General features: G+C 38.3%; 1 protein-coding gene across 1 annotated transcript; it reads left to right on the forward strand.

Annotated features, from left to right (window-relative positions):
* On the forward strand, positions 1-24,226 carry chd1 (chromodomain helicase DNA binding protein 1). The gene is made up of 36 exons (XM_026172991.2): positions 1-373; positions 1,771-1,888; positions 4,078-4,285; positions 5,947-6,066; positions 6,244-6,434; positions 6,607-6,881; positions 7,105-7,330; positions 7,836-7,936; positions 8,032-8,210; positions 8,317-8,441; positions 8,579-8,795; positions 8,904-8,993; positions 9,134-9,324; positions 9,699-9,887; positions 10,024-10,186; positions 10,862-11,014; positions 12,487-12,558; positions 12,630-12,779; positions 13,253-13,401; positions 13,709-13,805; positions 14,820-14,915; positions 15,021-15,197; positions 15,427-15,587; positions 15,734-15,775; positions 15,843-15,976; positions 17,356-17,494; positions 19,565-19,715; positions 19,978-20,100; positions 20,391-20,534; positions 20,643-20,930; positions 21,019-21,150; positions 21,291-21,469; positions 21,784-21,883; positions 21,970-22,021; positions 22,138-22,384; positions 22,683-24,226. The coding sequence occupies exons 2-36, from the start codon at positions 1,836-1,838 to the stop codon at positions 22,942-22,944; spliced, it is 5,376 nt and encodes a 1,791-aa protein (XP_026028776.1). The 5' UTR covers positions 1-373; positions 1,771-1,835; the 3' UTR covers positions 22,945-24,226.
* Positions 24,227-25,435: the final 1,209 nt, after the last annotated feature.

The following is a 25,435-nucleotide window of genomic DNA, read 5'->3' on the forward strand; positions in this document are numbered from 1 at the left end:
ACTGTCCGGGGTTTCCTGGAGAAGTGAACCCTACGGCGTCATGGCGGAGGCCGGTTGTGGAAAGACACTGGATTGAAATGCTAGCTTTCTACAGTCGCTGCTTATCAACGGGCACTGTTTTTTGTAACTTCTAAAACGGCAAACGGGACTTTGGTTAAGAAGAGGAAAACCAACATTCTACCAGTTCTATCGACCGGAGTCTTTCGGGCTGCGCTCCCTAACCGGGAGATAGCTAGCAAGTTTACGGTAGCATTAGCTACCAGCAGCTGCTAGCTCGCCAGTTAAATAAAAGAAGAAAGGACCCCTGGACTGGAAAGGCTGGTTTAGACAAATATTTTATCGGAGTTTCACGAGTAACCTAAACTAAAGACAGGTAACACACATCATTTAGTTACTTAGTCCTTACGCTAGCGAAAAGTAAGCTAACGTTGCATGTTGATGTTGTAAAAGCCGCGAGAAGTGAACAGCGAATGAAAACAAGATGGGAGAGGGTGAAGTTGGTTAGCTAATTTGGTTTTGTGGGTTTAATGATGAATACTAAATTTGTTTAACTGTTCATCCCAATCCACTGATTGCGCATATATTTACATAGTTAAATATTATTGATGATTAACTTTGAGTATCATCTGTAACTCTAAAGTTATCATTCTATTGGTTTCCTATTAGAGCAAAGTTTTCTCATTTTGTTAGCTTCTGTGCTAGCCTCGTGCTTCATAGCGTTAGCTAATGCTGTTTGCCTTGACAGCCCTTGTGATGGCCTGTGAGCCAGTTCTCCTCATGTTTATTTCACCCACATTGACACAAAATGAAACAAAGTACCAAAGGTACGTACAGTTTGAGCTACTTGGTTGCGGTGCATACCGTAAAGGTATAAAGTTCACAGTTGTCACGTGTAGGATTTTAAATCCAGAAAACAATAGCACAGCATAAAGCGGCTAGCAAACTGTAGCTAGATAAACATAGCAAAGTGGTTACAGGTAATCAGGTGGTTGCAGGTTTTGTGCTGAATCTTATTTTGTATATTTGTTCTTTATAGCTGGCTATGTCTGCATACGCTACTACTACCCGCCAATCGCTAATACTGCCATCGTTAGCCGGTAATAGCTAGTTAGCTTGAGCTACTTGCTAAACTGTAACCATAGTGATAGTGTACCCAAGTGATGACTTGAGGGTGTCCTGAAACTATTTATTCTGATTTTATTTTTATTTATTTATTTAGTTTTTCATCTTCTTCGGGTACACACGGAGCTTCATGTGTACATGAAAACACGCTGGTATAGTGCAGGCCTGATAGGCCTCTGCGGTGTGGGATAAATGACGTTCAGCTAAGTAGCATGTAGTGACAGCCATCCACACAGATCACACTTTTCTAGTTTTAACTTGAAATAGTCATATCTCAACACGTTTATCTGTGTTTCAGACGCGGTTCACTTCTCTCAGGATGAAACCACAGACCTGATAGATGTCTTGAAATGGTTTCAATTGAAACTAATTTAGCGAAAGTATATTTGCGTCCCTGCTTGCATGGTTCACAGGACAAGCTTTGATGCATTGGTTGTAGTCAGTCACGGGTGGTACACTAAGCTTGTACTTTGCCATATGGATCTGAGTTTTATCAAGCTCCACCTAATCAGATATTTTAATGCATGTTGTTGTGAAATTCTATTCCTGATATTATTCTTGTTTCAACGAGTAATAATATAACCCCAAGTATTTGTAGCATTTGTAGCATACAGTTCTTTTTAAACTTGTGTGTATTTTTGCTCACAGGTTAAACACGTGGACCGTACTACTACAGGTTGCCAGGTTGAAGTCTATATATTTTTGACTTCAGCATGGCTGGACGCAGTGAGGATGAAAGTGTAAGCAACAGCAGTGGAGAATCCAGGTATTGATTATTTATTTTTTTATCACAAATAGAAATAACAGTTTGTTGTTTACTTATTTAGAACATCATCTCATACCTTACATACTAGATTGTCACCATACACCTGACCGATAGTAACAACCGTCAAAAGGTGTCTGTGATGGAGAGATCTAATTTTGGTTGTTCCCTTGTGACAAGGGGTTGCCACAGAAGGTGGCAGCACATGCTTGATTTGGCACAGTTTTTTCTGGATGCAACCCCAATCAAATCAAAAGCAATTTTTTGCTTGCCAGGCAAATGTGTCAAATGTTACACCATCAGAGGCCCTTTGTCAGTAGCCAATACAAATGTTTATGTCATTTGTTATGCATTTTATATTTTTTACTTAACTGAAAAATATGTACACAATTACACATTTATTATAATTCAGTTTTATAAAATCCTGTATATGTGAGTGTAGAAAGTAGTAGAGAAATTAATACCTGAAACCTAGCTAGCTTTAGCTGCAGTGAAGCACTTAAAGCTACATAGAGACAGTATAGCATTTCCCTAATACTAATCTATAACTGTTGGTTATAAATTGTTGTTAAAGGTACCACACGTTATAGTCATCCCTCAGCATCCAAATTCAGAAACCTTGGTGTTATTTTTATTTTTTTTATTTAGCCATGTCTTTGGAGAGCCATTCTCGTGGATCAATTTGAAACTGTTTTGTTTTTTCAAATGAGAAATATTTCTAAGCTTTGAATTCTTCTGTCAAAAGCTGAATTAAGGATGATTACCCATGCCTTTATTTCAGCTCGTCTTGGTTAGTGTGACAGTCTGTTTACGTGTTTACGTGACCGTCCCCAGTCGGTACAGAATGCTGCTGCTAGGCTTTAAACCAACACATGAAAGAGACTGCACATTACTCTAGTTTTAGTCTCTTTACATTGGCTACTGGTTCGTTTTAGAATTAATTTAAACATTTTAGTCCTTACTCTTCTTGCAGTCTGAGATATTCCAGTCAAAGATTGTTAATGATCCCACAAACTCACTTTAAGAACAGAGGGGATAAATCCTCTAGAGCTGTGGCCCCTGGATTGTGGAATGCCTTACCTCCGTGTTTGCGCTGTTTTGTTGATTCTTTTAAGAAGCAGCTGAAGACTGATTTAATTAGACTGGCTTTTAACTAGTTTCAGGTTGTATACTGTTTTATGTTTTAATCTTCTGTGTTTTTGTTCATGCCTGTTTTTATTGTAAAGCATTTTGTGGTTTTTCACCTGTGAAAGGTGCTGTATAAAAAAGGTTTTCTTACTTGCATTACTTTATTAGTCCCCTTGGGACTAATAAAGGTATATCAAATCAAATTACAAATTCCCCACAGCTCTCGTCTATGGGTATAGGATTGACTGAGTTCCAGTTCCTAACGGTAAAAAACAAACAAACAAACAACTTGTGTCAATTTATATTGTTTATTCTGAACAAAAAAAAAAGTTTTTGTCTAAGTCTGTTGGTTTTGACAAGTCCATGAGAATCCATCAGGGCTGTCTCATAGCAGTTCATTTTTGTGTTCTTGGTCATTGTCCTGTCCCCATTCACATCATTACATTCAGTGTCCATGTTAGCAGCATGCTATGATACTTTTGCCCTGGAAATGGAATCGTGTGCTTTCCTGGGTATTGGTATCAAACTTTAAATTCTAATAATGTGACAACCCTGATAAATAGAATTGATAATGATAAAATCCCGATGCCCATCCCTGTCACAGACAGGATTTCTTGTACTGTTCCACTATTGTCACTAATGGCTCTCTAAAGCTGGAGATATGAGTGATGCAGGTGGTTTCATATTGTGACATGATATATTTACTGGAGAAACAGTTGATTATTGCTGTTTATGACAAAATAGTCTTATTTATATTTGCATAGAAAATCATTCATGGTATAGCAAGAATTTTTAAATATAGAATTCTTTGGAAGGCATTGCTGCACCTCTTTTTGATTCCATACACCTATGTGTCATGTGTCAATCTCCACCTTCAGGCTGAGCAGGAGAGGGGTTGGAGAGTGAGCAGTTGAGACTCCAAGGGGTTAAATGATTTCTGTTTCTGATATGGGAAACCCAACTTTTGTTATGTTATTTCTGCTCAAGTATGTAAAACCTGTTGTAATGTTTTGCTTTGAGAACTTGATTCATCTAGTAATTACTAATGTCTTTATATGTAACAGTAATTCTGATGATGAATCCGGTTCTGGATCGGGTTCAGCTTCAGGATCCGGCTCAGGCTCGAGTTCCAGCTCTTCCAGCAGCAGCAGCCAATCAGGGAGCAGTGACTCAGGAAGTGGCTCAGACTCTGGCAGCCAATCCGATTCTGACATAGAAAAGTCAAAGGAGAAGATCGAACCACCAAATAAGTCAAACATTGATGGAGCTGAGGTAAAAATAAAGTTTTAAATTCCCAAAAGGTGGGCTGCTATTTTCTATTGCATATGTACAAACATGATATTATTTAGAGAAGCACTTGTAAAAATGTTGCCTAAGCTTTTTGGTTCCCACTGTCAAGTTTACTTAAAAGTGAAGTTGATCGCTATTTATTGAGTTTTAAGAATTATCAGTTTAATAGATGGTTGCAATTAAAGCATTGATTGAAAAGACAAATCATCCAGCTGTCTTTGTTAATTAAAAATCATTTTAATAGCACATAAACAGTACTAGTGAAGGTCTTACTGCCATACTATCATACAGTGCTAGTATGATCTTTTTATGACCGTTGACAGTGGACTTGTCTCTGTGCTTGTCCTACTAGAGGTTAGTACAGCATTGGGCTAGGCGATAAAATGATAAAGATAATTATCACTAAATAACTTTTCCTTCATATAAATCTGAGACATGATCAATATAATCTGGACAGAACTCAATCTATTCATGTTTTGACAGACGACATGACAGGCCAATAAAATAGTGATGAAAATAGTGCTGCAGGCACTTGATGACATGTAATTTTCTACTTTTAAAATTTGAAAAAAAACTGAGGTTGTTATATTTGGCCCTAGCATTACCTTGGCCTGTACTACTACAGGGAGGAACCTTGAAGTCATTTTTGGCTAAGATATCTCCTTTAACCCGCACATAAAACAGACTAGCACTGTCTTCTTATTGTTAAAAGCATCCGGTCTCAAAACTATTTAAAAATGGTGTGTTAATAACAAAGTTACTAACACACTGTTCTAAAAACTCCCTGAAAAGCATTCAGTGGGTTTAAAAGGCCTGTGCTAGGGTGCTATCAGTTTTTTTCCATATTCTTTTCATTTTCTCCATGTTAAACCCAAAATCAATATCACAAACAAAGTCTTGTTAATAAGGTTTTATCATATCTTAAGGATCTCATACAACTTGCCTTGTTGATGTGGTTTATAGATGTACTCTTTTCCATTACCGTAGTACCTATTCGGCTCGACTCCATTAGGTGATGGTATCTGGTACCAGTTTTGTCGTCTTTTTTTGTTTTTTGTTTTGTTTTGTTTGTTTGCTTGTTTGTTTGTTTTTAAACACCTACCCGGTCGGGGTTCTGAAGAGTCTGAGGAAATCTGAAAATTTGACATCAACAGACACTTTGCTATAGATTGGCCAGTCAATGGCGTAACTTGATGCGTCATTAAAGTGACTCCTTCACTAAAATTAAACCTGCAATTCTTAAAACCCAACAATACGGACAAAACACACCCCTGTGGTCCTTGGGTCTGACAATAAGCCGTACGCCAAGTAGTGTATACTATTGCTTTGACATGCATGTGTTTGTGTACCGTATAAATGATACCCTGAGACTTTTGGCCACATTGCTATATTGACCGTGCTCACATTAGCTGATAATGAAAAACGAGTCGCGTTGAGTCAATCCGAGTAGGTACTCATGGAAAAGGGCTATGGCTGTATATCACCACACTCTGACCCTTGCATTACACATTAGCTTAGAACAGCAGGGTTGGGCAAAACCCTGGACCTTTCAATAAAACGTAGATTTTATTTAACCGGTCTGGCACATTTGCAGTGTACTGTTCCTGTTTTTGCTAATCTTTGAGTGCATTCATTGGTTGCAGTTCTGGAAGTCGAACCCAAGTATCCTAGCAGTGCAAAGATCTGCTATGCTCAGGAGACAGCAGCTTCAGCAGCAGCAACAACAACAGAGACAAAGCTCATCAAATAGTGGATCGGATGAGGTTTGTTTTATACTCTTATAGACCCTAACCCTTCCCCAAAAACATTTTTCTTGCTATTTGAATGGAAGCTAGTCAACAATTAGATATTGCAAAAGTGTACCTAAGTCAAATGATCATAATCTGACTTTTCATGCATTTTGTTTTGTTTTTTTAATATTTTGTGGTATGTTTTTCCAGGACTCTTCAAGTAGTGATGAATCGGACTCCTCCAGTGGATCCAAAATGAGAAGAAAATCTGGTTCTTCTGACTCTGGATCAGGTTCAGAATCTGGTAGTGGTTCTGGGTCAGACTCATCAGCAGAAGAGTCTGAAACAGCATCAGACTATGAGCCAAGTCACAAAATCAAAAGCAGGAAGCCTCCAACCAAGTGAGTTGATAGATGGTCTTTAATTATTGCTTAGATACGCTATTTTATACTATTCTTTTAACTATTTCGTCACAGTAACTCACTTCAGCTGTTTAGCTCTGGATCTGATGTTTTGTGAAGGAATGTAAAGAGTTAAACTTCACTGCCTCTTTATCTATTATTCATGTCTCAGGATGAACTTTCGAAATGGAAAAAAAAGCAACACCCAGAGAAAAAAAGCCCAGAAAAGTTCATCATCTGACGATGAGGATGATAACTTTAAGAAAATTACATCTGGAGGGCCACGGCGGCAAGCCACGGTCAACATTAGCTATAAGGAGGACGAGGAGCTGAAGACTGACTCAGATGATCTGGTTGAAGTTATGGGTGAAGATGTTCCACAGCCTGAAGAAGATGAGTTTGAAACACTGGAGAGAGTAATGGACAGCAGGATAGGGAGGAAAAAAGGTAAGAAACAGAGTCAAGATCAAATATGTCATACATTCTGGTTAAATTGACGCTGAAATAGGAATCGCCCAGAATTATCACAGTGGTTTTAGGTGCAAAGTCAACGAGGTAAATTTTATTATTTTGATCTTTGTGTGACACAAACAGCTCAACATTCCTTATGGTCTATTCAAGTCTTTAAGTAAATACATTTTAAGCACTGTTTCTTTATTTTTCCTAACAGCAACGGGCAGTTCAACAACTGTATACGCTATCGAGGCAGATGGAGATCCAAATGCAAATTTTGATCCCAACAAAGAAGCTGGTGATATCCAGTATTTGATAAAGTGGAAGAACTGGGCCCATATCCATAACACCTGGGAGACTGAGGAGACACTCAAGTTACAGAATGTCAAGGGCATGAAGAAATTGGACAATTTTAAGAAGAAGGACCAGGAGAAGAAAAAATGGTAAGCGTTTTAACTTGGCACTGCTGATTTAAGAAAGCTTTTAAAGAGCTCTTTGCATGCTAAAGTGTTTTAAACATTGAGCAGCAGGAAATGTCATAATCATATTATTGAATAAAAGACAATAATGTAAGTGAAAGAAACTGTTATTGGACTGAAAATTCAAAATAAACCTGTCAGAAAGATGGCAAAAATCCCCAAAAGAAAGGAATACAAACACTTTAGCACTAACTAGGATGAGAAGAAAAAGAAAATTAGTTGCTGTCTTGTTCTGGAAACTATTAGAAATAACAGTAATCCACCAGCTCTGCAGATTGTGGGGGTTGCCACAGCACTATATCAACTTTCTAAAGTTTCTTATTTTTTCTATGGGGATTAACACTGCTCGCAGAAATTTGCGGTCTTTTATTTTGCTTTATGCTTTATATTGTAAGGTAGACCCTACAATAATACATAAAACAATACATACATTGTTAAATTTCAATTTTATTTTTTTCCATGTCACCAGGTTGAAGGCAGCATCTCCAGAGGATATTGAATATTTCAATTGTCAGGAAGAATTAATGGATGACCTGCGTTCTCAGTACCAGCTTGTAGAGCGAATAATAGGTATTTTTGCATATATAAAGCACTCTGCTCTCAATATAATCTGCAACACTGGATGTGTATAGCTTAATAAGTCTGATTTTTTTTTTTTTGACCAGGACATTCAAACCAGAAGTCAGCAGCTGGTTATCCAGACTACCTGTGCAAATGGCAGGGCTTACCATACTCTGAGTGTAGTTGGGAAGATGGTTGTCTGATTGCTAAAAAATTCCAGAAATGCATCGATGATTACATGAGCAGAAACCAATCTAAGACCATTCCATTCAGAGACTGCAAGGTAACTTACTCCAAACTTTATTCTCTTACATTTTCTGATTTGAAATATACTGAGCTTTGAGTTTTGGTTCAGAAAGGAATTCTCCAACTTCTGTTCTGTCACTTAGGTGCTGAAACAGAGACCTAGATTTGTGCCCATGAAGAAGCAACCAGCTTACATAGGAGGTGATGGTTTGGAGCTCAGAGACTACCAGTTAGACAGCTTGAACTGGATGGCCCACTCCTGGTGCAAGTAGGACAAATATCCAAGAAAACATTGTCATTATTTGGATTTTGGGGTTTCTCCTAGATCCCCACCAAATTTTATTGGGTTATGTTCTGTTCTTACATGCTGAATGTTCTATTGGTCTGCTCTGTCTTAATTCATAGAAGCAACAGTTGCATCCTTGCTGATGAGATGGGGTTAGGGAAGACGATCCAGACCATCTGCTTCCTGAACTACCAGTTTAATGAGCACCAACTGTATGGGCCCTTCCTGCTGGTTGTGCCTCTTTCAACACTAACATCTTGGCAGAGAGAAATCCAGCTGTGGGCCCCTCAAATGAATGTTGTGGTCTACCTGGGAGACATCAGCAGCAGGAATATGGTATTGTGGTTTTAAACACCTGTTAAACGGGGCTTATCAGAGAAAAGCAATTGTTTGTTTGTCTTAATTCTACAATTTAATGTTGTCTTCCTTTTCTTTTGTGAATAGATCAGAACACATGAGTGGATGCATTCTCACAGCAAGAGACTGAAATTTAACATCCTCCTTACAACATATGAGATTCTCCTCAAAGACAAGGTCAGCTGGCTTACTTCATTATAGATCCTAGGTTGTGTATTTTGCCCATTTTTATAGTTATAACACATGAAATGATAGAGCTCGACTCAGAAGATGTTAAAATTACTTACTTTTTTTTTTTAAACAACTTTTGTCTCCAGTCATTTTTGGGCAGTGTTAATTGGGCCTTCATTGGTGTGGATGAGGCGCACAGACTGAAAAATGATGACTCCCTCCTCTACAAGACAATGATCGACTTCAAGTCCAATCACAGGCTTCTGATAACGGGAACACCACTGCAAAATTCCCTGAAAGAGCTCTGGTCCCTGCTGCACTTCATTATGCCTGAAAAGTAGGCCATGGCTAATGTTACTTTCAAGCAATAACTCTTAGTATGTTAAGTATGAATTTGAATTGAATTAGTATGTCAGTACCAGTAAATTTGTTCATTTACATTAACTGCATAGGCAAAGGTGTGAGTTATATGTGCAGATAATGTTTATGCACTTTTTTCTTTGTTTACATTAAAGCAAAATAGTGGATAATGGTGACAGACAGGGCAAAATAGTTTTGACAGTGGTATAATAATATAACAAAAACACAATAGATAAAAATTTAAAGGCATTTAGAAATGAAGAATAATCACACCTAACCAGTTTGTTCCTGTTTTTCTTTTCTATATCACTATAAGTCAGTTGATTTGTGTAAAATTTGTCATTTCAAAAGGTTTCATTCGTGGGAGCTGTTTGAGGATGAACATGGCAAAGGTAGAGACTCTGGCTACACCAGTCTTCACAAAGAGCTGGAACCTTTTCTACTGCGCCGTGTCAAGAAGGATGTGGAGAAATCTCTTCCAGCTAAAGTGGAGCAGATTCTCAGAGTGGAAATGAGTGCCATTCAGAAACAGTATTACAAGTAAGAGCTGGATGGTGCCTGCATTTCAAGAAACATGGGCAGGGATGTGTAGCTTGGGCTCAAAGTTTAAGCATCACTAAAAATATTATAGCATTAGTAATATATGCATGTGTCCTGTTTGCCTGTTTGTGTTCAGGTGGATCCTAACAAGGAACTACAAGGCTCTGAGTAAAGGTACCAAAGGCAGCACGTCAGGTTTCCTCAACATCATGATGGAGTTGAAGAAGTGCTGTAATCACTGTTACCTTATTAAACCTCCAGAGGACAATGAGTTCCTTAACAGAGCTGAAGCTTTACAGGTATGTTTTATGTAGTAACAATATTAATATTGATGCTGAGGTTTTACTCATTTAAAATAAATACATTTACAATATTTAAATGTATTTAATTTTCCTAAATGTGTTACCACATTTAATCATTCAATTCTTGGTTTTTGAAACCCAAATAAGAATCATGCTTACTGCAATAAATGTTAGCTGTCCATTTCATATGATAAATTCTATTCAAAACCAGATTTAGATTGTGTGTCTGCAAAAGTGAAGAAGAAATGGACACGCTGCTCTAATTTAACACTATATGCTTTGTCAGCGGTGCAAAAAACCATTTTTGCCATTTGAGGGTTGACTGGTTCTCTCTATAAACAAATTCTCTAACATTTATATTATATGTTAGATATATAAATTATATCTAATTATATTTGCATGTGAATAATTGGAAAATATCATGCTACACATTTTCTTTTGCTTTCTTAAAAACTGAGGTCAAATTTCTGCAACTTAACATACGTAATACCTTTTTTTTAAGTTATTATTGTATGGAACAGGATGCATTTTAAATTATTTTTAAGGTGATCATGTTAGAATAAAAATAACAACTATTTTGTGTTGTGTGCTCCAGAAGTGTATCAGGTAAACCGTTACCTACTATATATTCAGTTTATGTCATGACTGTTGAGCGCTGTTGTCCTCCTACAGCATCTGATCCGCAGCAGTGGAAAGCTGGTTCTCTTGGACAAACTGTTGGTGCGTTTGAAAGAACGGGGACACAGAGTTCTCATCTTCTCCCAGATGGTACGAATGCTTGATATCCTGGCTGAATATCTGAGGAGCAGACAGTTCCTGTTTCAGGTAAATATATGCTGTTTTTCCAATACCATAATACATATTGTAGATACAGTTGTGGTCAGAACTTTACATCAGTGACATATCATGTCATTAATCGTGCCATGGTAATTTGGTAATTTGCTTTTAATGCTTTATTTAAACAGTTCTCTTTCCAAGATGAAATGATTGCACAGCATGCATCTTTAAAGACTTTTTTTTTTTTTTTTTTTTTAAACATGATTTACGTGGACAAGTTTCAATATTTTTGGCTTTTCTCTAACCCACACAAAGTCAAAAGTATGCATGCATGCTCAAATATATACATACATTCACTTAAATCTTTCAATAAGTGGTGCTGAATGTTCCACAGTGTCATTTTTTTTCCTTCTCGACAGAGCTATGGTGGGTTAACGTAATTAGTAATCATGATTGACTGCAACTGGTAGTCTCTTTGCCAGCATAAGCATGATTTTATTAAAAGCACTCAATTGATTGACCAGCAGTCAGAATAATGGGAAAGATCAAGGAGAACTGTAGATTCACACAAGTTTGGAAGGTCTTTTGGTGCCATTTCCAAACAACTGCAGATTCCAAGATCATCAGCTCATACAGTTGTAGCAAAGCCTAAAAATTTTCCAGACTTTGCCATGGTCTGGAAAAAGACCTAAACTGTCAACCTCAGATGAGAGGATGGTTCATGGTCAGATAAGACTTAGACTAGTGGAGTAAAGGTGAGGCTTTTAAACCTAAGAAGTAAGAACACTGTACTGTCAAACACGGTAGCAATATCCTGCTTTGAGGATGTTTTGCTGCCGCTGGTTCTAGTGAATTGCACAAAGATACTGAATGATGGAGCACTATGCCAAAATTCTTCAACATCACTTCAAATCAACATCTAGATTTTTAAAACATAAACACAGCTTGGTGTTCAGCAGGACAAGGACCCCAAGCACATATCAAAACTGGTTTTGCAATGGCTTAAACATACCAGTATTATGCTTCTGGAATGCCTAAAGCCCTGAGCTTAACTGTGAACTCGGCACCACTGCTGCCAAGAAGACTGATCAAATATTCAGTCATAATTATGCCAGAATATTGTTGAAGACTACCAAAAGTGTCTGGTCAAGGTGCAATATGTAACCAGTAGTAATAGAGGTATATATTTGAACCTGCATGTATACTTTTTACCCTGTGTGGATTAGAAATGAGTTTATTTTATGTGTAAATTCATTTTTGAATTATGCACCCATGTATATTGTGCAAAAATTAGTCTACGGTCGAATTCGGTTCAACTTCAATTCAATTTTTTTTTATATGGCACCAGGTCACAACAACAGTTGCCTTAAGGCAATTGAGGCCATGGCTTGACCTCCATTCCCATGATTAATGTATAGAAACTTCTGACCACAACACTACATACACATAAAAATTGTGAATAAAATTTGTATATCCATTCTAAATATATTAATAATTTTGAATGTTGTAAATTTGTCTAGCGATTAGATGGCTCCATCAAAGGGGAGATGAGGAAGCAAGCATTGGACCATTTTAATGCAGAGGGTTCAGAGGTACAGTAACTCTTAATTATTTTAGATGCTGTTTAGGAAGGCCTGTACCTAATATCAGTTTCTATGCACAGGATTTCTGCTTCTTGTTATCTACACGTGCTGGAGGTCTGGGCATCAATCTGGCTTCAGCTGACACAGTGGTCATCTTTGACTCAGACTGGAACCCCCAAAATGACCTGCAGGCGCAAGCCAGAGCCCACAGGATTGGACAGAAAAGACAGGTAAGAAGAAACTTAAATCATTCAAATTCATTATATTTTTTAAACTGTATTTGCATTTGTAGAGTTTCGTACACTCTCACTAGTATTAATCAGTATTAATGGACCTAAGTCTACACCAAGCTGCAACTGCTGAAAATTTACTAGTGAATTAAAAACAGTGTTCATTGATTCGTGCAGTATATGAATCAGTGAACTCGGGAGGTACAGTAGGTCATCTGCTAATCAGAAGGTTGTTGGTTTGATGTCTAGCTGCTCCAGTCCGTTTGCCAAATACCCTTTGGCAAGATTGTGACCCCAAGTTACTCTCTGTGTCCAGAATGTGAATGTGTGTGAATGTTTGATGGCTACTTAAGCATAGGAAAAAAGTGTTTGTGGGGCATGTTATATAGAGCGTAAGGGAGCACAATACAAAACCAGTCCACTTATTCTTTATCATTATCTTGCCTATCTTACCAATTGTTATGGACCGGCAGGTGAATATCTACCGACTGGTAACAAAGGGTTCAGTGGAGGAGGACATCATTGAGAGGGCAAAGAAGAAAATGGTACTAGACCATCTTGTTATTCAGAGGATGGATACGACTGGGAAAACTGTACTCCACACAGGATCTGCTCCGTCCAGGTAAGTAACTTTATGTGCTTGTTCCCATATTGTTTCTGGCAGCGCTGCCAAGTCCATTTCACCCCAAAATTTGAGTGACTTAATCTCGTGTGTGTGTGTGTGTGCGCGTGTGTGTGTGTGTGTGCGCGTGTGTGTGTGTGTGCGCGTGTGTGTGCGTGCGTGTGCGTGTGTGTGTGTGCGCGCGTGTGTGTGTGTGTGTGTGTGTGCGCGTGTGTGTGTGTGCGCGCGTGTGTGTGTGTGTGTGTGTGTGTGTGCGCGTGCGTGCGTGTGTGCGCGCGTGCGTGCGTGTGTGCATTACTGCATACAGTTCAGCACCATTCAACAAGGAGGAGCTCTCTGCAATCCTGAAGTTTGGGGCTGAGGAGCTTTTCAAAGAACAAGAGGGGGAGGAGCAAGAGCCTCAGGTTTGTACCACAGTGCAAATGTCTAAATGTATTTAAAAAGCATTGCATGAAACAAACATTTCATCAAAAAGAGAAAAAATATTTCAAAAGTATGTTAACACTCTTTGCCTTTAAAATAACATTTAATTAATTTAATTAAATAAAACAAATTTCCCATCTGTGGGACTAATAAAGGTTATTTATCTTATCTTTATTGCCCCAGTACACTTGTACATTGACCTACTCCAACTATCAACTGGCCAGAGACCAGAATTAGTCGATTAGTTTGTTTTTTTTACGATTTACATTAATTTACGATTCCAAACTGGTCCATTATACACATGCACAGCACTTTATGATCCATTCTTGATCATGCTGCAGCAAGAGTACCTGACATGGACTAGAAAGAGAGAGCATATTTCTCCTATATTGGCTTCCCTTCATTGGCTCCCTGTTAAATCCAGAATTGAATTCAAAATCCTGCTCCTCACATACAAGGTCTTAAATAATCAGGCCCCATCTTATCTTAATGACCCTATAGTACCATATCACCACATTAGAGCACTTCGGTCTTGCACTACAGGCTTACTTGTTGTTCCTGGAGTATTTAAAAGTAGAATGGGAGGGAGAGCCTTCAGTTTTCAGGCCCCTCTTCTGTGGAACCAGCTTCCAGTTTGGATTCAGGAGACAGACGCTATCTCTACTTTTAAGATTAGGCTTAAAACTTTCCTTTTTGCTAAAGCATATAGTTGGGGTTGGATCAGGTCACCCTGAATCCTCTCTTAGTTATGCTGCAATAGGTGTCGGCTGCTGGGGGATTCCCATGATGCATTGAGTATTTCTTCTTCAGTCACCTTTCTCACTCACTGTGGTTTTATATATCACTCTGCATTCAGACAGTGTATTATTAATATCTGTCTCCCTTCCAAAATGTGTCATTACCTTACAATATAATGCACCTTGAGGCAACTGTTGTTGTGATTTGGTACTATATAAATTCATTTGAATTGAAGTCTCTTGTAATCAACTCTCTAGGAAATGGACATTGATGAGATCCTCAAAAGAGCTGAGACCAGGGAAAATGACCCCGGACCTTCAACAGTTGGAGAAGAACTGTTGTCTCAGTTTAAGGTTGGGGGGAGGTTGTCTTTCTCCTTTCAGAAACTTGATAACCAGTGTTCAATATGTTACATTATTAAAGTGGTCCGTGTATTTAGTTTGTGCAAATCTGTGCAGGTGGCCAACTTCTCCATGATGGAGGATGAGGAAATAGACATCGACTCTGAGCGAAGTCAGCGGAGTTGGGATGATATCATTCCAGAGGAGCAAAGGAGGAGAATGGAAGAGGAGGAAAGACAGAAAGAGCTGGAAGAAATCTATATGCTACCACGCATGAGGAATTGTGCCAAACAGGTACCCAAGGAGTCACAACAAATACACTATATACTGCTGGAGAGAGAAAAAAGGAAGGGATCACATAAGATACTCAATGTTTTATCTTGATCAGAAGTTAGAATGCGTTTACGCTGAAATCTTTCAGACATGCTCGTATCGAATCTGATCAAACTGTTAAGAACTGTTATGCTTGCAATATGAGACTGTAAATTAAATTCAGGTGATTTTTAATGGTTTGTTTGAACAGATTTATCAGAATGCAAATGAGGGCCGGCAAAGTAGAAACAGGAGATACTCTGGTTCCGACAGTGACTCCACATCTGATCGAAAGAGGCCAAAGAAACGAGGGCGGCCCAGAACCATTCCAAGGGAAAATATCAAAGGTTTTAGTGATGCTGAGATCCGGAGGTAACTATGTTAACTATGTTGTGTGTGTGTGTGTGTGTGTGTGTGTGTGTGTGTGTGTGTGTGTGTGTGTGTGTGTGTGTGTGTGTGTGTACATCTAATCAGCCTGACACATTCCTTTTTTTAACATATCTGTACACTATTGACAGGTTTGTCAAGAGTTACAAAAAATTTGGAGGACCACTGGAAAGGTAGAGTGCGCTACACTTTCATCTTGTTTACATAAATGGCAGTCTGCTCAACATGTGCTGTCTTTAGGTTGGACGCGATTGCTCGTGATGCTGAACTCGTGGATAAGTCTGAGCATGACCTAAAACGCTTGGCAGAGACTGTTCACAATGGATGTTTGAGAACACTACGAGAAAACCCCTCTGGGCCAGAGAAAAATTCAGGTAACTAAAAAAAAAACTTTTCGTCCTTCTTATCATAATGTCTATTCCTCTGGTGGACATGTGGCATCTGTATTCTTTTAAAACAAGACCTTTATATGAAAAAGGTATATTAGAATACAAATTAAAATACTTACATTCACCAAAAAAAGGAGTAATTTCAAAGACTAAACAAATCAGTATTGTGTGGTTTACAAACAAGACAATTATTCCAAATAATTTCAAGTTCTAAAACAGTTTACTTCTCTCTACAGGAAGATTTAAATCTGAAAACTAACATTTGTTGTGTGTGTTTTCCTAGATACGAACTAAATAAGTAGCTTTGGTTTGAGTGAATTTCATTTAAAATATCTGTGCTGGGGATGTTACTGCCAACAAATTTCTTGTTTAACTAATTGGGGTTGAAAAATGAGACTGACTAGTCTAAAAATAACACTCAAGTTGCATTTGGGGCCCCTTTAATGGACAATCTCCAAAGCTGCATGAACAACAGCATGATGTGGTCATTTTGAGCCCTGGAATCGTGTATTCAGGCTCAATATATATATTTCTGCCTTGAGCAAAACTGAAATATCTTCTGCATTGCTGTCATGAGCTGTTTGTTTTTTTTTGTTTGTTGTTGTTGTTTGTTTGTTTGTTTGTTCTAAACTGAGCGGGATCATAGCACCTTTGGGTAAATGATGTCATACTGGTTTTCTGAGGTGGCTAACATTAGCATCAGAAGTCTTCTTTCCATGCAAATTAACATCCACATGTCTGTTGAGTGGTTATATGCCAGTTTATTCTGCTGTTTCCTGGACTGCCACTCCATCTAGTAGTAGATGGCTGCATGACATTTAGAACGCAATACTTCACTCTCAACAACTACATTCATTGACTAGTGCGGGTTGTGCCAACTAGCAACATCAGCATCATTTAGTTGATTAATCGCGCACATCCCTAATCTGTGCATTTAATGCATATATGTGTGGTATATTTTTATTGTAATGATAACATGGCCGCGTTTCTATTAATTTCCAGTCATTTGTTGAAATTTCAGTTTGTTCCAAGCAATAAGGTTATAATTTGAAGTCTGTGTCAAGTGTCAGTACTAATCTTGGGAGTTGTGTTGTGGTTTTAAATTACAGATGTGCTCTAATAATTTAAGAAAATATTTGCATTCAGATTAAATTTGCACAATATTCGTTGCTGGGCTATGCGGGATCTTTCAGATATTTTTGTATTTGACAAGTTATTTTGAAATTGCTATGCTAGGATTTCAGTACAAGTTATTATTTTGTTTAGCCACAGTTTAACTTCTTGTCATTGAAATTACATGGCATCACACAGGATTAGATGAAGAAATGATGAAATAGTTTCTGTTCCGCTTCTTTGATTATCAGGGGGCAGAAGAGGGAAGGTGAAAGGCCCTACGTTCAGGATCTCTGGAGTCCAGGTGAATGCAAAGCTTGTGATCTCGCATGAGGAAGAGCTGGCTCCACTGCACAAGGCTATTCCTGCTGACCCAGAGGAGAGAAAGAAGTAAGACTGATTATTTATTTAATTTTATTTAGTAATTTTTTGCTCACTGTATCTTTTAACCATTTTCTGTCACGCTCACTCCTGATGCAAACATCAGGGTTCAGAACCTTGGGGCTCAGTATCTTTCCCAAAAACATTTCATATATGGACTGGAGGACCAGGGCTTCAGTCATTACCCGTCCAATTAGCTGATCAAGTCTGCAAGGCTTCGTCCACTAGAGAAGTCATAATCAAGATGACTGGAGGAGCAGGCAGCTAAGCTTAGAAAAAATCATTTGCTGCAAAGTGTGTACGTATGTGTCACATATCAGTATGTATTATTGTCCAGTGTGGAGTCAGTGCAGTATGCAGTCAGTCTTCAACTGAAAATGTTAAAGGTATTAACCTCCAGAGCATCAGCATTAAGATGTGATTAATACATAATTGAAATCAACTATGATCAGCAGGATTGATCATAACTGATTTTAGTTTTCAGAGCATTCTTCTCTCCATCACCTTGATAATTCTGCCTTCTTCATAAGTTCGTCCACGCTGTTCTTGTCTTTTGTGTAGACACCTTCTCCTCAACAGGCCACAGCAAAAAACAGAGCCCTAGCCACTAGAGGTGGGAATCACCATACATCCCACGATACGATATTATCACAATACTTAACGCACAATACGATATTATTGCAATTTTTTAAAATATTTTGCAATATTCAGATTCTGTACATAAAGGTAAACTTTATCAATATTCATTTTATCTAATATCAAAGTCTGCACTGAATCTTTCTCTCATTTCAGTCAGTTTTACTGTTGACAAACTGAACGGTTTGTATTACAGTCTAGTCCAACTTAATTGAATGCAACCATCTGGTACAATTATAGCTATTTATGAAAACTATGCAGCCCCTTCAGCAACTGAAGAATTTGAAAGTAAATTAAAACAAAATATAATTTTACATTAAATAAAAAAAGTTTTAAACTTAATTAAAATAAAACATGTCTTAAATTAAAATAAGTAAACTGTCATGTTTATTGCTGCCAAAAAACAGTTAAACACATTTGGACAGTGAAGGAATGTCAGGATTCTTGCTCAGAAAAAGGATCAACATGCTCTGAAGTCAGAGCACAAAAACCTTTTTTTGTAACAAAATATCGATTTCTGCTGTCCCTGTATCGACACATTATTAGCAAGCAAAATATCACGATACTACACAGTATCGATTTTTTTCCCCCACCCCTACTAGCCACCACTCTATGGGTGAATGACCCATAAAGAAATGGATTTATTACAACAATAGTGCTGCCAAAATCACGTTGTTTTTCTAAAAATAAAAACAGGTTTAAATCTTTCAGATCTCTAATGTCACATTACAGTTCACTTAACCAATCCAACTAGATACAAACTGGCTGTATCTTTCTTTTTATAAAAGGTTCCATTTAAAAGATCTACATACTTATGGATTTCAAAAAATAAGTTAAATATTTCTATTTTCTTTATTTAATAACTGTATTAATAGTAATAACTGTATGTTTGCATACGTAAAGCACTTTATAAAAGAGAACAATGACCAACGAGTCTTACACTCCGGATTTTCCTCATCTGGCTGATTGTACCGAGCCACGCAATCAGCTGGCAGAGCCGATGCTTGCAGAATGCAATCGGTGCCATTTCAATAAAACAGTCTCTTGTTTCCTAAGCACAACCAAACAGTTTACAACATCACAGTACTACATGCACATCACACCACAAACATAACTGTTTCTTACTGAAACAGTTAAGTTTCTGTTTCTTACTGAAACAGTTAAATGCGAAAATTCTGACAACCATCTGCATGTCCACAGGGGGGGGAAAATCTCCACGTTGCACATTTAGGCAGTTTTACTGTCAAACCAGAAGTATGACTCAGTCTGATTTGCTGTCTAAGCTGTTGGTCTTTTAAACATCAAAAATAAATCAGTAACACACAAATTCTCTAACAGGTTTTTCTGCATACACCAACCGTGCCCCTAGAGGTGACTAACTGTATATTTGTATGAATTTGTATATTTCTGTTTCTGTGATATTAATTTTATATTTTTGAATAGGTATGTCATTCCATGTCACTCAAAGGCAGCACATTTTGACATTGAGTGGGGGAAGGAAGACGACTCCAGCCTCCTCATAGGAATCTACGAGTATGGTTATGGCAGCTGGGAGATGATTAAGATGGACCCAGACCTTAATCTCACACACAAGGTCAGTCCATGCACAATAAATGTCTAATCTCATGTATATAATTATTTATGAATACATAGATGCTCAGGAATACGTGTATTTGCTTCGATGCTTCATTTAATACACAGCTTTGCAATGTGCAAAGTGTTTCACCCACATTTGCTTCTAAAAACAGACCTGCAATACAAACATATTTAGAAGGAGCATGTGTTTAAAAAGTGTGACAACATGAACAGTGTGCAGTTTTCACTGGGGATATTTCACTGTGTCCATTGTTGAACAGCTCCTGCCAGATGACCCTGACAAGAAACCACAAGCCAAACAGTTACAGACCAGAGCAGACTACCTCATCAAGTTACTGAGCAAGGACTTGGCCAAAAAAGAAGCACAGAAACAAGCAGGAAATGTAAGTCTTCATATAACTTTACATGTCATCTGTGTATCTTGATATTTATTTATTTTTTTGTAATTGTTTTATAGATTAATTATATCTATCTCTAAGTAGTCTGAATTTCTCACACAGTCCAAAGACATGTTAACTTGGATCAGGGCAGTTGGTGATTCTAAATTAGTGCACCTGTCCAGAGTGTACCTTGCCCTATGGCAGCTGGGATGGGCTCAAGGCCCCCCAACCCCTCAGGATGGATGGAAGGACAATTAAGTTTTCCAGAATCTATAATGCTTCTTTGTATTTAGGCCAGCTCACGAAAGAGGAAACCCAGAAGTAAAAAGAGCAAAACTCAAAAGTCAACAAAGACAGATGAGATGGTTAAGAGCCCATCCTCAGATCTCCCATCAGACAAGAGGTCAGATGATGAGGATGAAATGGAGACAGACAAGGTACATTTATTAATTTATCTATTTTGCTTTTTTTTGTGCGCTGTGCCTAAGATGAATATATTGAATTTTCAGTTTGAAAATAAGTTGCTAACATGCTCTAATGATCAGGATCTGGCACCTATGAAGCTACCAAACCGACGAAGCCGAGCAGACAGGTTGGTGGTTAAAGAGGAGGATGACGAGGAAGACGACGAGGAAGAGAACTATGATGAGGAATGCGAGCAGGAAGCTTCCTCATCAGGGGAGCAGGAAGTCAAAGAGAGGGAGATAAAAAAAGAAATCAAAAAGGAGAAGAAGGAGGAAAGCTTTGAGATTAAGGACACAAAGGAGCTAAAAGAGAAAAAAGAAACAAAACCTCTTGAGGTTGTACATAAACAAGAGGAAAGCAAAGAAAAGGTGATTTATATTTTATTGATTGATAATTATACTAAGAATAGAATTGTAATTTAGTCAAGAATTAACTCTCAGAACCTTTTTAAATCAGAATGAAGCCAAAAATGAGGTACGAGAACGGACAAAGAAAACTTATGACACGCCGGTCCACATAACGGCTAGTGGAGAGAATGTGCAAGCAGCTGAAGATTCTGAGGAACTGGATCAGAGGACCTTTAGTGTGGTATGTTGGGCTAATAATCAAATCTCTAAATAGAAAATAGTTTCATGATTAATGTCATGGATTAACAGATGAGCATAATTCAATTCCAGCAACAACATGGATTTCACTTCCTGAGGTGCATATTTGCTTTTGTGTTGCAGTGTAAAGAGAGGATGCGCCCAGTAAAAGCAGCTCTGAAGCAGCTGGACAGACCGGAGAAAGGGCTGTCGGAGCGCGAGCAGCTCGAACACACACGGCAGTGCCTCATAAAGATAGGAGACCACATAACCGAGTGTTTGAAGGAGTATTCAAATCCGGACCTGATCAAACAGTGGAGAAAGTTAGTTTACGTGGCCTCTTCTAGTTAAAGTCTTGATTAACATGTCAAGTTAAGCAGCTGACTAATGCCATTTGAACCTTGGACACTTTGTCATGAATGTACCATGTGGGTCTGTTCACTAAGTAACATGCCCGCATGGTAGATTTGTAGCTTTGAATAGATGTGGACGTGTTTCTTCTTTTTTAAATAAATGAGGCATCTTTGTACATTTTAAGACTGTCATAAACACTGTTACACTCAATGTCTCACACAAGTGTTATTTGAGTAATTTATATTTGCTAAGCAGATGGAAATGTTTTTTGTTTTTATTCCAGAAACTTGTGGATATTTGTTTCCAAATTCACTGAGTTTGATGCAAGAAAACTACACAAACTTTATAAGCATGCAGTAAAGAAAAGGCAAGAGAATGCCCAGGTATGTAAAAGCACTGTCATTTCTTATAATTATAATCTCTACTGACGTTAGAGATCCACAGTGATGATGGTGATGATTTTTCTTAGGCATTGGAGCAGAACACTAGAAGTATAAACACCCATGGCTACAGACATGCAGGTATAGTCTATTGTCTCACGCACACACACACACACACACACACACACACACACACACACACAGAATAGGATGAAAAGGTTGACACTGCTGTCACTTTTTCCCTTCTTTGTCTTCAGATATTGAAAGGCTGAAGGACAGCTCTCACCAGGACGAGAGCAGCAGGGACAGCTACAGCTCTGACAGGCATCAGCCTTCAGGAAGACACTTTGAGAGCAGCACCAGTAAGGAGAGACACAGCTCTGACTCCCACAGGAAATCCACAGCTGGAGAGTCCCGAAAAAGACCGTATTCCTCTTTCAGCAATGGAAAAGACCACAGAGACCACTACAGACCAGACAGCAGGGATAGAGACAAACAGGACAGGTGAGGGATGAGAACTGCTCAAAGTTCTTCTTCCAGAGATAGAAATGTCCTCAGTTGATTTTTACAGGCTACACAAGTTCTTTAAGGCCCAAACATGAAATGCTCCACAAGTAGGTTTTAAAGAATTCAGAATTGCTTTTGCAAGACCTTCATATTCAGGGAGGAAGAGAGCCAGGTGGAAAACACCACTAAAATGCTTTGATTTGTATTGGAATTAGACTGAAGTTAAGGTCATAGTGAAAGAAGTGGCCGTTTGTGTTGTTTAGCCATACTGACACTAATGTGTATGTATGCGCAGATACTATGACGACAGCAAGCACAGGAAGTTAGAGGAATTCCGCAGTAGCCGAGACCACCGGCTGGACATGAAGGATCATCACTCAGACCACCGCTCTTCCTACCGCTACCACTCAGAATGGCAGACAGAGCAGCGAGGCTCAGCCAGTGGGCAGCGCTCACCCTACGACTCCCGGTCACCACTGGGGCACCGCTCACCTTTTGACTACTCATCAGACCACAAGAGCACACCAGAGCAGATTTGGAGCAGCCGCAAAACATAACAGGAGTTGCCCAGGTCTGCAAGTAGCAGCCATAAACTCGGAAACACAGCAAATGCCTTACACAGACTGTGGACTCCAACCTGAAGCTGTTTGAAGCACTGCGTATCAGTCAGTTCAGCATGACTGTCATCTCCTCGCTTCAGCAGCAGCTCATCTCGGGAACCCGGCAGGGAGCGGCTCAAAGCAGGCAACAGATTAGAAAAATAAATAAATCAAAGCTTATTTTTGTATTTAAGAGTTTAAAGCTGTAGTGTCGTGTATGCTCAACAGCATGCGCCACAATTTTTGTTATTTTTATAAAACGTTTTTTTTACACAAATGGACACAATTGACCCTGAGTGCTGCCTCATATGTCACCAACCTATGACACTGGATCCTGTATTTGACTGTTAGTTGTCTCTGTGTCTCAATCATTCTTAATGTGATTATCTACCTTATTTAAGTGTTAACTGAACAAGAAGTTGGTTGTCACATGAATAATGTTATAAGGTGATTTTTAAGGTGTCTGGACTCAGGCTCACCACCTGAAGTACCTCATTTACAGCATTTGTCATTTCCTCAGCAGTTTTCTTTTTGTGTGTGTGTTTTTGTAATTCCCCCACATAAGGCATGCATTATTTAATAACACATCTTAGCTGTAAAAAAACAAACAAACAAAAAACACATGGATGCTTTTTTTCCCTTTTTTTTTTTTTAGCTATCATGTTTGTTTTCCTTAAATACTACTATTGTAAATTTTTTGTAAAATAGTAAATCGATGGTCTTTTTCCTCAGGCTCTTTGAATTTATTATGACTTGGCTTACCCCATCAACTCAGGCTTTTTGTCATTCTATAAATGAGTTTCTGTATATTTCTTTAAGAATGTAACTTTTGGTAAAGGGAAAGGTCTTTTAAGCATACCCAGTGTTCATTCACTAGTGCTTAGTTCTTTGATCTCTGTCGTGAAATGAGTGAGTTGGCAGGAACTGACTTGTCACAGTCTGGAAAATAGAAGCATCTGTTAGATGTTAAATAAAATATGCTTTTTACATGACTTTTTTTTTCTTTACCTTTCATAGTTTATTTGTAGGCAATAATAATCTTTCTATGCAGCCAAGTATATTTGTGGTGAACCACCCAACTGAATGAAGTCACTGTTACAGTTCGCTCTGTTGTAGATAAATTTTCTCTATATTTCCAAAAGAATTTACACTGAAAATGCATGAATTTTTATGGACTGTTTTATATAGTTGTTTATGAAGCCATTAAAATCAATCACTGTACTCCCTCCTACCACCTCAACAGTGTGTTACATTTTTGGTTTTGCCACAAGTTAACCTTTTTTGGAACACACTATTACAAGACGTTGCTCAAAAAAATAAATGAACACTTTGAAAATATCAAATCTCAATAGGGGGGAAAATTGCTTAATATCTATGTTGCTATGGACTGAATACTGCTTTAGGAATGGATGCCTGTCATGGTGACTGATGGAAATTTAAATTACCAAACTACACATAGCTGAATTTAAATACAACCTGAAACCCAAAGAATGAAAAAAATTATGCGGCAGACTAGTCCATTTTGCTGGAATTTCGTTGTATAAACTTAAACTGGTACTCAGTATGGACCCCATATACTTTTATGTAAGCCTAACAACACTGGAGCACGCTCCTAACGACATATCAGATGGTTTCCTGGGGGATCACCTCCCAGACCTGGATCAGAGCATCTCTGAGCTTGGTGGCGTCAGATGGACCAAGACGTGATATATCCCAGATGTGTTCTGTTGGACTTAAGTCAGGTGTGGGGGAAGTCAATGGTGTCAATTCTGGTGCACCAGGAGGAAGTCAGGTACCACTGCACCAGTGTTGGTCTAGCACTGGATCCAAGGACTTCATCCTGATATCCAGTTAGTGTCCCATTGCCTGGCCTGTAGAAGTCTGTTCATTTCTCCCCCAGAACATTACTAACCCACCACCAGTGGGTCAGTCATGTAATATGAGTGATGTTACGCAGCATAATGTTCTCCACAGCTTCTCGCATCCATCACTGCTGTAGGACTTGCCAGTTCTAGTATTCTATACAAGGACCTTCTATAGCCCAGTCCACTACTCTTAGGCAAGGCAAGGCAAGGCAAGTTTATTTGTATAGCACAATTCAACAACAAGGTGATTCAAAGTGCTTTACAGAGACATTAGAAACAAGAACAAATAAAAAGCATGATTTAAAATTGATTAAAACAAGCAAATAAACTAACTAACTAATTAACAAACAAACAAACAAAACAGTATATAAAATCAAAACAGATAAAATCAGAACAGTAGATAAAATCAGTAGTTAAATGTAAGTTTTGAAATTTAAGCTTAAAAGTGTGGATTTGGTGCTTTATTCAAATGCAGCTGAGAACAGGTGAGTCTTCAACCTGGATTTAAATAAACTGAGTGTTTCAGCTGATCTGAGGCTTTCTGGGAGTTTGTTCCAGATATAAGGAGCATAAAAGCTGAATGC

This window comes from Astatotilapia calliptera, chromosome 7, assembly GCF_964374335.1.
Source record: "Astatotilapia calliptera chromosome 7, fAstCal68.1, whole genome shotgun sequence".
Lineage (NCBI taxonomy): Eukaryota > Metazoa > Chordata > Actinopteri > Cichliformes > Cichlidae > Astatotilapia > Astatotilapia calliptera.